This window comes from Bos indicus, chromosome 16, assembly GCF_029378745.1.
Source record: "Bos indicus isolate NIAB-ARS_2022 breed Sahiwal x Tharparkar chromosome 16, NIAB-ARS_B.indTharparkar_mat_pri_1.0, whole genome shotgun sequence".
Taxonomy (NCBI): domain Eukaryota; kingdom Metazoa; phylum Chordata; class Mammalia; order Artiodactyla; family Bovidae; genus Bos; species Bos indicus.
The window spans coordinates 61,631,097-61,643,397 of record NC_091775.1 but is presented as its reverse complement, the minus strand read 5'-3'; the positions used below and the strand labels follow the sequence as shown (position 1 = coordinate 61,643,397).

General features: G+C 39.0%; 1 protein-coding gene across 2 annotated transcripts in view; it reads right to left on the bottom strand.

Annotated features, from left to right (window-relative positions):
• The window catches only part of TDRD5 (tudor domain containing 5), a 79,871-nt gene extending 67,625 nt beyond the window's left edge, over positions 1-12,246 (bottom strand). Inside the window, exons 1-4 of one of the 2 annotated variants that reach the window (XM_070768518.1) lie at positions 12,152-12,246; positions 11,206-11,442; positions 10,183-10,590; positions 8,102-8,295 (exon numbers count right to left, since the gene is read on the bottom strand). In XM_070768518.1, the coding sequence (XP_070624619.1) occupies positions 8,102-8,295; positions 10,183-10,590; positions 11,206-11,437 (834 nt within the window). In that variant the 5' untranslated portion in view covers positions 11,438-11,442; positions 12,152-12,246. Of the gene's footprint in view, positions 1-8,101; positions 8,296-10,182; positions 10,591-11,205; positions 11,443-12,040 lie in introns of both variants that reach the window. The other variant, XM_070768519.1, reaches the window with a different exon arrangement.
• Positions 12,247-12,301: the final 55 nt, after the last annotated feature.

Here is a 12,301-nt window from a genome sequence, read left to right as displayed (position 1 = left end):
CACAACAGAAGATATACAGATAGCAAAGTAAGCATATTAAAAGATGTTCAACATGATGTCATTAGAGAAATGTAAATTAAAACAACAGTGAGGTATCACCACACAGCTAGTGTGTATCAGCTGTTCAGTCGTGTCCAACTCTTTGCAATCCCATGGACTGCAGGCCACCAGGCTCCTCTGTCCATGGGATTCTCCAGGGAAGAATACTGGAGTGGGTCGCCATTTCCTCCTCCAATACAGCTAGTAGAATGATCAAAATCCAAAACACTGACAACACCAAATGCTGATGGGGATGTGGAGCAACAGGAACTCTCACACTGGTGGGAATGCAAGATGATATAGCCACTTCGGAAGACAGTTTGGCAGTTCCTTGCAAAACTAAACTAAACTCTCATCATATAATCAAGCCATCAGGCTCTTTGGTATTAACTCAAAGGAGCTGAAAATTTATGTCTACACACAAAACTGCACACAGACTGTTTACAGCAGCTTTATTCGTAACCAAAACCTGAAAGCAAACCAGATGTCCTTCGGGAGGCAAATGGATAAACTGCAATATATGCACACAATGGACTACTACTCAGCACTAAAGTGAAATGAGCTAAGAGGTCATGAAAACACACAGAGAAACTTTAAATGCATATCATTAAACGAAAGAAAGCAATATAAAAAGGCAACATACTGTATGATTCCAACTATATTACATTCTGGAAAAGGCGGGACTATAGAAACAGTAAAAAGATTGGTGGTTGCTATGGCCTAGAAAGGAGGAAGAGAAGAGCTGATAGAGCACAGAGAATGTGAGGGGCAGTGGAACTATATACTGTGATATTACAATGGTAGATATATGTCATTACACATGTCAAAATCCACAGAATTTACAGTATCAGGAGTGAACCCTAATGTAAACTATAGACTTTGGGTGATTATTATGTGTCAGTAAGGTTCAACTGTAACAAAGGTATCACTCTGCTGCAGGATGCTCATGGTATAGTGAGAGACGCCGCCTGAACGTAGGGGCAGTGAAAATATGGAGACTCCATATGCAGAGACATTACTTTGCCAACAAAAGTTCATCTAGTCAAGGCTATGGTTTTTCCTGTGGTCATGTATGGATGTGAGAGTTGGACTGTGAAGAAGGCTGAGCGCCGAAGAATTGATACTTTTGAACTGTGGTGTTGGAGAAGACTCTTGAGAGTCCCTTGGACTGAAAGGAGATCCAACCAGTCCATTCTGAAGGAGATCAGCCCTGGGATTTCTTTGGAAGGAATGATGCTACAGCTAAAACTCCAGTCCTTTGGCCACCTCATGCGAAGAGTTGACTCATTCATTGGAAAAGACTCTGATGCTGGGAGGGATTGGGGGCAGGAGAAGGGGACGACAGAGGATGAGATGGCTGGATGGCATCACTGACTCGATGGATGTGAGTCTGAGTGAACTCCAGGAGTTGGTGATGGACAGGGAGGCCTGGCGTGCTGCGATTCATGGGGTCGCAAAGAGTTGGACACGACTGAGTGACTGATCTGATCTGATGTATTTTCTGCTCAAGTTTGCTGAGAACTTAAAACTGCTCTACAATTTTTACTTTTAAAAATTAATCCAGAAGAAAGAATAGGGAAAAACCTGCAAAAATCAGATTTAAAACACAAAAATCAGATTTAAATCACTAAATATACATGGTATAAATATGCCCATTAAATTACAGAGACTGACAGAGTAAATAATAAAGCAAGATAACCATACACTGTCTTAAGGAAACACATTTGAAATATAAAAGAAGTATGTTAAAAATAAAAGTATATAAAAATATACAGTGTTAACATCTAAAGAATGCTAGCATCACCATGGCAATATAAAACAAAGTAAACTTCAAAACAAGGAATATTATGAACAATAAAAAGGGGTGTTTCATAATGATAAATAGGGCAATTCATCAGGACACATATAAATCCTAAATATTGGACTGACTAAAATAGTTCATTCAAGTTGTTCCATAAGATGCTATGGAACAAACTTTTTGGCCAGCTCAATATATATGCACCTAACAGATTTATATCTAAGGCTAAAAAGTAAAATAAACAAATCCACAACTATATTTAAATATTTCAACACTGATCCTGCAGCAATTAAAGGAAAAACTAGGAAAACATCAGCAAAAATAGAGAATTCCTCAATGGTGCTATAACCAACTTTACTGACATTTATAGAACACTCTACCCAAATATATTAGGTCAGTGCAAAATTAACTGCAGTTTTCCATTGTTGAACTTTGCTATTTGATATTGGAATATATTTTTAAATACATCATCTTAATGTATACATTGCTTTATGTTTTTTTGCTAATGACTTATTATTTGCTGTGTATCCTACAATTCAACTCAATTCTTACACTGGAGATAGCATTCAGATTCCATGGCCAAGTTCTGCAAGACTGAACACCCATGGCATCCTCTGACTTTAGATGACAATTCCAAGTCCAGGCTGCCACCTGAGCAGTGGCTATAAACAAGGTTTCCATAACCCTCTCCTTGGGTTCAATTTAATTTGCTATAATAGATCACAGAACTCAGAGAAACATTTCAATTACTAGATTACTGGTTTATTATAAAAAGATATTAGAGAAAGAAATGACAACCCATTCCAGTATTCCTGCCTGGAGAATCCCATGGACAGAGGAGCCAAGTGGGCTACAGTCCATGGACGTCACAGGGAAGTTGGACACGAGTTAGCAACTAAACAATGACAACAATAAAAGGGCAGAACTCCACACCACACACAAAAAGTAACTCAAGGTGAATTAAAAATCTGAACGTAACACCAGAAACCATAAAAATCCTGGAAGAAAACTTAGATAAGCTCCTGTCCTCAGTCTTAGAAATGACTTTTTGGATTTGACACTGAAAGGAAAGGCAGCAAAAGCAAAAATAAACAAGGAGGACTACAATCAAACTAAAAACCTGTGGTACAAAAAAGACTATCAAAAAATGAATGAGAGAAAATATTTGCAAATCTTATATTTGATAAGGTATTAATGCCCAAAATATATAAAAGAACTTCCACAACTCACCATCAAAGAAAAAAACAATCCTAAAAACTTCAACTGAAAAAATAAGCAGAGGATCTGAATAGACATTCCCCCCTACTCCCGCCCCAAATGTACAGACAACCAACAAGTAAATGAAAAGGGGCTGCTTGATACAAACAATCATCTTCCCTGGTGGCTCAGATGGTAAAGAATCTGCCTGCAATGCAGGAGACCTGGGTTCAATCCCTGGGTTGGGAAGATCCCTTGGAGAAGGGAATGGCTACGCACTCCAGTATTCTCAACTGGAGAATTCCATGGACAGAGGAGCCTAGCAGGCTACAGTCCACAGGGTCGCAGAGCTGGATACTGAGGGACTAACACAGGGAATGCAAACCAAACCACAATGAAATATCACCTAACACCTGGTAGAATGACTATTATTAAAAAGACTAGAAATAACAAGTACTGATGAAGATGTAGAGAAAAAGTAATCCTTGTGCACTGTTGGTGGGAATGTAAATTGGTGCAGATACCATACAAAATGGTATAAAGAAGCACCATATCATCCAGCAACCTCTGGGTATTTATCTGAAGGAAACAAAAATACCAACTCAAAAAGATATCTGCACACCCATATTATCTGCAGCATTTACACAAACAATTTAAGTGTTCATTGATAGACATAAAGAAGTTGTGGAATATGTGTATTAGCCATAAAGCAAGGAGGAAATCCCACAATTTGTAATAACAATGAATGAATCTTGAGGGCATTATGCTAAGTAAAACAAGTCAGACACATATTGCACGATCTTACTTACATGTTATATCTGTTCAACAAAAACAATAAAGAAAACCAAACTCACAGAAACAGGATAGATGGGTGGTTGCCAGAGGCAGCATGCAGGGGGTGGGCAAAAGAGGTAAAGGTGCTCAAAAAACACAAACTTCCAGTTATAAACTAATTAGTCTTGGGGATGTAATGTACAACATGGTACTTCTTTTATATATAAATATATATACACACACATAGGTATTAACTGTATATTAATAATACTGCATTCTATAATTAAAAGTTGCTGAGAGTAAATCTTAAAAAGTCCTCACCACAAGAAAAAAAATTTTAACTCTGTGTGGTAATGGATGTTTACTACACTTATTGTGATCATTTCACAATACATACATATATCTAATCCTGTTTTAATCCTATTGTATGAAGCTAATATAATGTTATACATCAATTATATGTTTTGTTAATGAATGAAAAATAAATAAAAAGATATAACTCAAGAAAAAGTCAAATGGAAGAGATACAGAGAGCAAGGTATGTGGGAAGGAGTGCAGAATTTTCACGCCTTTTCCTAGCATGCCACTCTCCCCAAATCTCTGTATGTTCACCAACCCAGAAGCTTTACAAACCCTCTGGGGTTTTCATGGAGTTATCGTTACATCAGCATGACTGATTAACCACTGGCTATGAATGAAATTAATTTCCAACTCTTCTACGCTCCTAGGAGGTTTAGAGCCGGACTAAAGCGTTCTAACCTTCCAATTACATAGTTGACTCCATTAGGTTGCTAATGGAGTCAGGTCGAACCTAACTAAGAATTAGCAATTCTTAGGTGCTTTCCAAAAGCCACCTCATTAAAATAACAAAAGCCACCTTTATTGCTCTCTTTACTTAGGAATTTCCAAAGGTTTTAGGAGATCTGTGCCAGAAAAGGATGAAGACCAAATATATATTTCTTATAAAATCAGTGTCTTCCAACTCAATACAAAGAAAATTTGATTTTTAAGAATGAGCAAAAGATAGAAGAGACACTTCCAAGAAGATATACAAATGGTGTGTTCATGTATGCTCAGTTACTTCAATTGTGTCCAACTCTCTGCAACCCCATTGACTGTAGTTGGTGAGGCTCCTTTATCCATGGGATTTTCCCAGCAAAAAGACTGAAGTGGGTTGCCTTGCCCTCCTCCAGGGGATCTTCCCAACCCTGGAATTGAATCCATGTCTTCTGCATCTTCTGCACTGCAGGTGGATTCTTTACCCCTGAGCCACTGGGCAAATATACCCAATATTATTCATCACTAGAGAAACTTCAGTTAAAGCCATAATGAGATACTACCATGCTGCTGCTGCTGCTAAGTCACTTCAGTCGTGTCCGACTCTGTGCGACCCCATAGACGACAGCCCACCAGGCTCCCCCGTCCCTGGGATTCTCCAGGCAAGAACACTGGAGTGGGTTGCCATTTCCTCCTCCAATGCATGAAAGTGAAAAGTGAAAGTGAAGTCCCTCAGTCATGTCCAACTCTTAGCGACCCCATGGACTGCAGCCTACCAGGCCCGTCCATCCATGGGATTTTCCAGGCAAGAGTACTGGAGATACTACCATACACCCACTTAAATGGCTACTGTTTTTTAAATTGATAATACCAAATGTTAACAGAGATGCAAGTGGAACTCTTATACATAGCTCACAAAGTAAAACTGTACAGCCACTTTGGAAAGAGTTTGGTAATTTCTTAAAAGTTAAACTTACTGTTTGACCCAACAATCTGACTTTTAGGTACTGATCCAAGACAAATGAAGTCAATGTTCACACAAAGTATAAGTAAATGTTCATAGCAGCTTTATTCATAATACCTCAAACAGCAAACAACCCAAATATCTAATGATGAATGGAAAATAAATTGAGGTTTATCAATACAGAGAAACAATACTCAATAAGAAAAAGGAATAAACTACTGATACATATTGGATGAATCTCAAAAGCATCCTGTTAAAGAAACTAGACACAAAAAGTTAAGCATTATTTAATTCCATTCATATGAAACTCTTGGAAAGTCAAAATTATAGTAAGTATTGGTTGTCTGTAGTTGTAGTTGGGGAAAGAGATCAACTACAAAGTGGCATGAAGGAATTCTGTGGGGAAGACTGAAATGCTGTTTCTTGACTTTGATGGCAATTACACATCTAGATACATATGTTAAAACTCAAGCTGTACATTTTCAATGGATAGATTTTACTATATGTAAATTAAGTTACTAGAGCTAATTTTTTAAAGTTATAGAAAAAAGGACTTTTTATTATTTATTATTTTTTTTATTGGGGTATAGCAAATTAACAATGTTGTGATAGTTTCCAGTGAACCGTGAAGGACTCAGTTATACACATTACATGTATCCATTGTCCCCCAAACTCCCCTTCCATCCAGGCTGCCACATAACATTAAAATAGTTTCATGTGCTATGCAGTGGACCTTGTTGGCGATCTATTTTCAATATAGCAGTGTGTACATGCCCATTCCAAATTCCCTAAGTATCCTTTACCCCATTCTCCCCTCCTGGCAACCATAAGCTCAGTCTGTGAGTCTGTTTCTGTTCTGTAATAAGTTCATTTGTATCATTTCTTTTTAGATTCCACATATAAGGGATGTCATACAATACTTCTCTGACTTACTTTACTCAATATGACACTCTCTATATCCGTACATGTTGCTGCAAATGGCACTATTTCATTCTTTCTAATGGCTGAGTGTCATTCCATTGTATACATGACAAAAATTCAGCACCCATTTATAGATAGAAACTTTTCAGACAGTGGGCAAAGAGGGAACATACCTCAACATAATACAGGCCATATATGACAAACCTACAGTTAGCATTATAGTTAATGGTGAAAAGCTGAAAGCATCCCCTCTAAGATCAGGAACAAGACCAGGATGTCAACTCTTACCACTTTTAGTCAACATAGTTTTGGAAGTCCTAGTTACGGCAATCAGAGAAGAAAAAGAAGTAAAGGGAATCCAAACTGGGGAAGAAGAAGTTAAATGGTCACTGTTTGCAGATGACATGATACTACACATAGAAGATACTAAAGATCTACCAGAAAACTACTAGAACTCATCAATGAATTTGGTAAAGTTGCAGGTTACAAAATTAATACACAGAAATCTATTGCATTTCTATATACTAACAACAAAAGATCACAAAGAGAAATTCAAGAAACAATTCCATTGACCACTGCATGAAAAAGAGTAAAATACCTAGGAATAAACCTACCTAAGGAGACAAAAGATCTGTACTCCAAAAACTATTAAGATACTGATGAAAGAAATAAAAGATGATACACACAAGTGGAAAGATACACCACATTCATGGATTGCAAGAATCAATATTGTCAAAATGACTGTAATGCCCAAGGCAAGCTACAGATTCAATGTAATCCCTATCAAATTACTAATGGCATTTTCCATAGAACAAGAACCAAAAAAAAATCTCAAAATGTGTATGGAGACACAAAAGACCCCCAAATAGCCAAAGCAATCTTGAGAAAGAAAAATGTAGCTGGAAGAATCAGGCTCCCTGACTTCAGGCTATACTACAAAGCTACAGTCATCAAAACAGTATGATACTGGCACAAGAATATTAATAGAAATATAGCTCAATGGAACAGGATAGAAAACCCAGAAATAAGCCCATTCAACTGTGGTTAATTAATCTATGACAAAAGAGGCAAGACTATACAATGCTGGAAAGACAGTCTCTTCAATAAATGGTGCTAGGAAAACTTTACATGTAAAAGTTACATGTAGAAATAAGGCACTTTTATGTCTTTAATTTCCATGACCTTATTTTGAGCTCTACTTGTTCATCTTGCAAACTTAACTGGGTTTTTGTTGGTTCTACTCTAATAGTTTTTACTCAAAGTCCTTCAGCATTACAGTCACATTACCAGGACTGCAGTGTCAGGGCCAACATTCAGGTGAAGATACTCATGAGGTAAGTTGCAAATATGCTTCTATAACTTTGATGAGAAGATGGAACTAGAGATACAGATTTGGGAATCATCTGCAGAAAAGAGTAGAAACCAAGGAGTTGATAAAATTGTACTCTTTTCTCACTGCCAGGTCTCACTTCTTACTAAACCACAAAGCCACAGAAAATGCTTAAGTTAAATCTGAAATAAGTGAATGACTTGAATTTCAAAAGGGCAATTTTTCCATGAGAGTTAAGTAATAACCACTAAATTTACAGACAGTTTTGGTGTATTTACAGCTCCAAACTCAGACATCTTACCTGGTTTAATTTTTCACTGTGATTCAGCCTTGAAGTCTCCATTACATTTGATCTAGAATTCCTTTCCATGCCCAGTATTTGCTTTGGTGGTTCCATGTTTGAAGTGGGTTGTGAAAAGCATGCCTTTGCTACTGGGAAGCCTATGGGATATGACCCTTGTTGCTTCATTCTAAAAGGCTGGGTGAAAATCTTACCTTTTGTGAATAAAAGAAGAGGAGAGAAAAATTATCACTACCAATTTCTAGTTTATTTTCTAGTGGCTATATATAGAGGTTAGGCCCTTAGAACTAAAAAGTCAGCTTGCATTTTCATACTATGCCAATAAACTTTACATACAATGGAAATGATTAGTCATCTACAGAACAAAACCGAGAGATAATAAGGTGTTACTGAAAGATTGGGGGTTTCTAAAACTCTACTTAAGGACACCTGAAAATCATTACAGAGGCAAGACTCAATAGGTAAAAATCAAAAAAGCTGTATCTTGTTTAGGAGACCATTAAGTCTTCAAATAAAGAATCTGCTTGAATTATGCTTTTCAAACTGGATAACCATCTAGTGGTTATGAGGGGAGAGGTGGAGAATGAAAAGCTACAGAATAAAGGATGTTATCCTAGAGTTTAGATTCTTTTCTTCAAGATTAGTAGGTAGGGAAACACCACAGAAGAAAGGTATATTGTTAAAAAACATGAAAGATAACTGAACCCCAGCAAGGCCTAGCTCTTTCTTTACCCTAAAATCAAGCTGACAAGAGAAAAAAATTACTTCCAAGATATCCTGATGAGAAATAACGGACTATGGGTGGAGAAAATCAACAATTCATTCACTGGGAAGGAATATCCACCCTCTACAATTCATTAAATTGTCAAACTGCTTTATACAACTCAAATTCATATAAGTTGAATAGCATGAGTTACTCTCCCAAAGTTTAAGCACCTCACGAATACTGACACAGGGAGTTCCCAGGTGGCCTAGTGGTTAGGATTCAGCACTTTTCACAGCTGTGGTCTGGGTTCCATCCCTGGTCATGGAACAGAGATCCCACAAATGGCATGGGACAGCCAAAAATTTTTTAAAAAAAGAATACTGATGCCGTTGAGGTTTAGACACAAAACACTCAGTGGCCCCCATAGTCTTCCTTGACTAGAACCTGTAAACCCCCTACCATCCTTGTCAAATTACACTTCCCATCACAATTTAAATATTGGTTTATAAATTCATGATAGTCTCATGATTTTTATATATTAATCTAAAAACACAGATTTTGAGAAAAAGAAAAATCACTGAAATGGGCATAGAGTTCCCCGAATAGGCAGTGAGTGAATGGATTCTATACTGTCAAGGGTCTAGAGAGACATTATATCAATAATCATATTAGTCTTCTGAGCCTTTAAGAGAGACAGTAATTGGGTACGCAAAGCACTGAATGAGCAGTAATAAGAGTTCAGTACCTAACTTTAGCTGTACCACTTTTCTAGCCATGAAATTTTTGAAAAGTCATTCAACTTTCTTGAGTTTTAGCTTTCTGATCTGTAAGACAGTTACTCACCCAACCTGTCTATAGTATGAGAATCCAAGGTAAAATGCTATACAAATATGGTGGTTATCATTACACTACATAAATTAATACAAATGCCTGCTAGGGTATCAAAGATTCAGTGATAGCCAAGATCAGATAGCAAATGCCACAGATCAGTATTATTTTTTTAAACTTTTAATTTTCTATACTATATCTTCTTTACCTGAACACACATAACTGATATTCATTTACAGCACTCCAGAGAGAGCTGATCTTATGTTTTCATAATAGTAGCCAGGCAGTTTACAGATCTTGTCTCATTTAATCCTCAGTATGACTCCAAGAGCCAAGTATAATTATTCCTATTATAGAGATGAGGCGACTAAAGGCTTAGCCATTTTAAGTAACTCGCCTGAGATAACACGGCTATCAAGTGGTAGAGCCATGATTCAACTTCAACAAACTAATGGAGCTTAGCCATTGCATGTATACGTATATACACATATGTACAACAGCTCCAAAATTTGCTGATCTGTATGGTTACTTGTGCTAATGTGCTTACCTGCAGGCCATCCTCTCTGCTTTTCCTCTGATACACTCTTCTTCAGCGTCAACAAAGAACCTGCTCTGGTCTGCTCCACAGAAATAACATCTGAAGCAGCATTCAGCACTTCGAACATAGAGAGGAAGCCATACTGCACATACTGGAATGATCGTCCAAATCGATTGGCAAATGCATTTTCAAAATCAGAAAGGAGAACAGGAGATAACGCCAAGAGATCTTTCAACTCACTCTTCACAACAGCTGGAAGAATAGGGGGCACCCTTCCTCGGTAAGGTACTCGCCGGCGAGAGCTGGGACCAGAGCAGACACTGGCCCTTCCCTTCTGCACAGAGTTTCGAACCTTATGGTTGCTCTTCTGTTTTGCAACTAAATTTGCTATTCCTTTGGTGGACTCATCTGGGATGGCTAAGGAGGTGTGAAGAAAAAAAAAGAAATCATATTTAGGTGAAAACTGACTCCCTTCTTCATTCTTTGCACCTGTGGTTATATAATTTTTTGCTCTCCAAGGAGCTTTGTATCTAGGTGGCACGATAAACATGAATCCCTGGTTACTCCATTTCTTGCATTTTAGACAACAGCTTGTTAGCTTCTCTACTGGAGGACGGAGAACAGTGGAACCCAACTGGTTAACACTGCTACTAATTAACTCCTGAAAGATCTGAAACTCTAGAGATGAACAATAAACTTCCCTACAATGATGTTTTTGTGCTTCATGAAATTTAAAACAAGATTCCATAATTAAAAAGTCCCCTTGTTTAAGTTTCTCCTGACATAAGATGTTAAAACATGAAATCATACGCAAAACGTAGTTTTTGTGAAAGCACAGCATTCTGGGGAGGGTTTCCTGATTGTGTTAAAGATCTAACTCTGCCCACAACCTCAAAGGTGCCTATGATCTCTCTTCTCCCTCAAGAAAGTAAAATCCCCTGCCTGGAATGCAGGATACTTGCAGAGCTAGAGCAATTCTTTACCAAGTGATTATTATTACAAAGTTCATAGACCTCCAAATCTTAAACCTACCTTTCAGTATTACAGTACCATCCCCACAGGGGCAGACACTGACAACATCAGGCATATCCAACACCAGCTCCATTGTGGACCGATACCCAAGGATTCGGAGCGGTAAATGGTTGCCAACCATCAAAAGGTACTCCTTTTCCAACTGCTGTGGGGTCAAACCGTCTTTGGTGGAAATGAGAAGTGACCTTATTTCCTTCCTCAGGCATTCCTGTATACGCTCTTGTTCAGACATTGCACCTACAAGATTTAAGACAGAATCATTGCTCATGAAGAAAAGCAGGCAAACCCAAGAGGAAAAATAATAATAAAAAGTTTAAAATGGCCCAAAGTGGAATATTAACAACCGAGATGCGGCTTTTAAAGGTAAACGAGGCAGAAACAATACCACGAGGGTGCTCTGAAACTTGGGTTTGGGAAAGCTCCTATATAATCCAAAGTCTAAATCCCAATCTGTGATGATTAACCCAAGTGTGCCTCAAGAAATCCCTGCCGCGACCTAACGTGTGAAAAGTTTAAGTTCCTGGCTCGTTTTTTTTGGTGAAGCCTTAACTCTGCTTGTCCTAGATCTCACTCTACACTGTAGACTTCGTATCAGAGACTCTCTCGCCCACTCTTCCGGAACCAGGACTGGGAAGGAGGCAAACGCAGCACGCCTTCCTCCGCAGCGCGAGCACTGGGCTCCGCGGAATCACGCTCAGACGGCAAACTTTCTCCAGAGCCCAAACCTACGGAGAGGCTCCCCGCGTTGTCTTCCAAGTCAACCACCTTGTCGTTGCCCGCTCTCTCCCAACTGTGCTCGGCTTGGGCGCGGGGTGTTGACCCCTCCCAACCCTACCTCCCAAAGTCCCTCAAGGGGACTGCCCACGGCCCTGGGTAAAAGAGGTAGTGGGGCGGGAAGCAGGCGGAGCACCCTTCAGCTGCCCGACCCTGCCCGGCCGCCCCTCACCCTGGCGCTGCCGCTGCCGCTGCCGCTGCCGTTGCGGGCCTGGCAACGTCAAAGGTGCACACGAACTACCAGCCACAGACCCGCAGCTGTGAGGCGGCCTGCGCGCCTGCGCACTAGTGCCTGAGGGCCCGCGAGGTGCGCTCCGGGCGC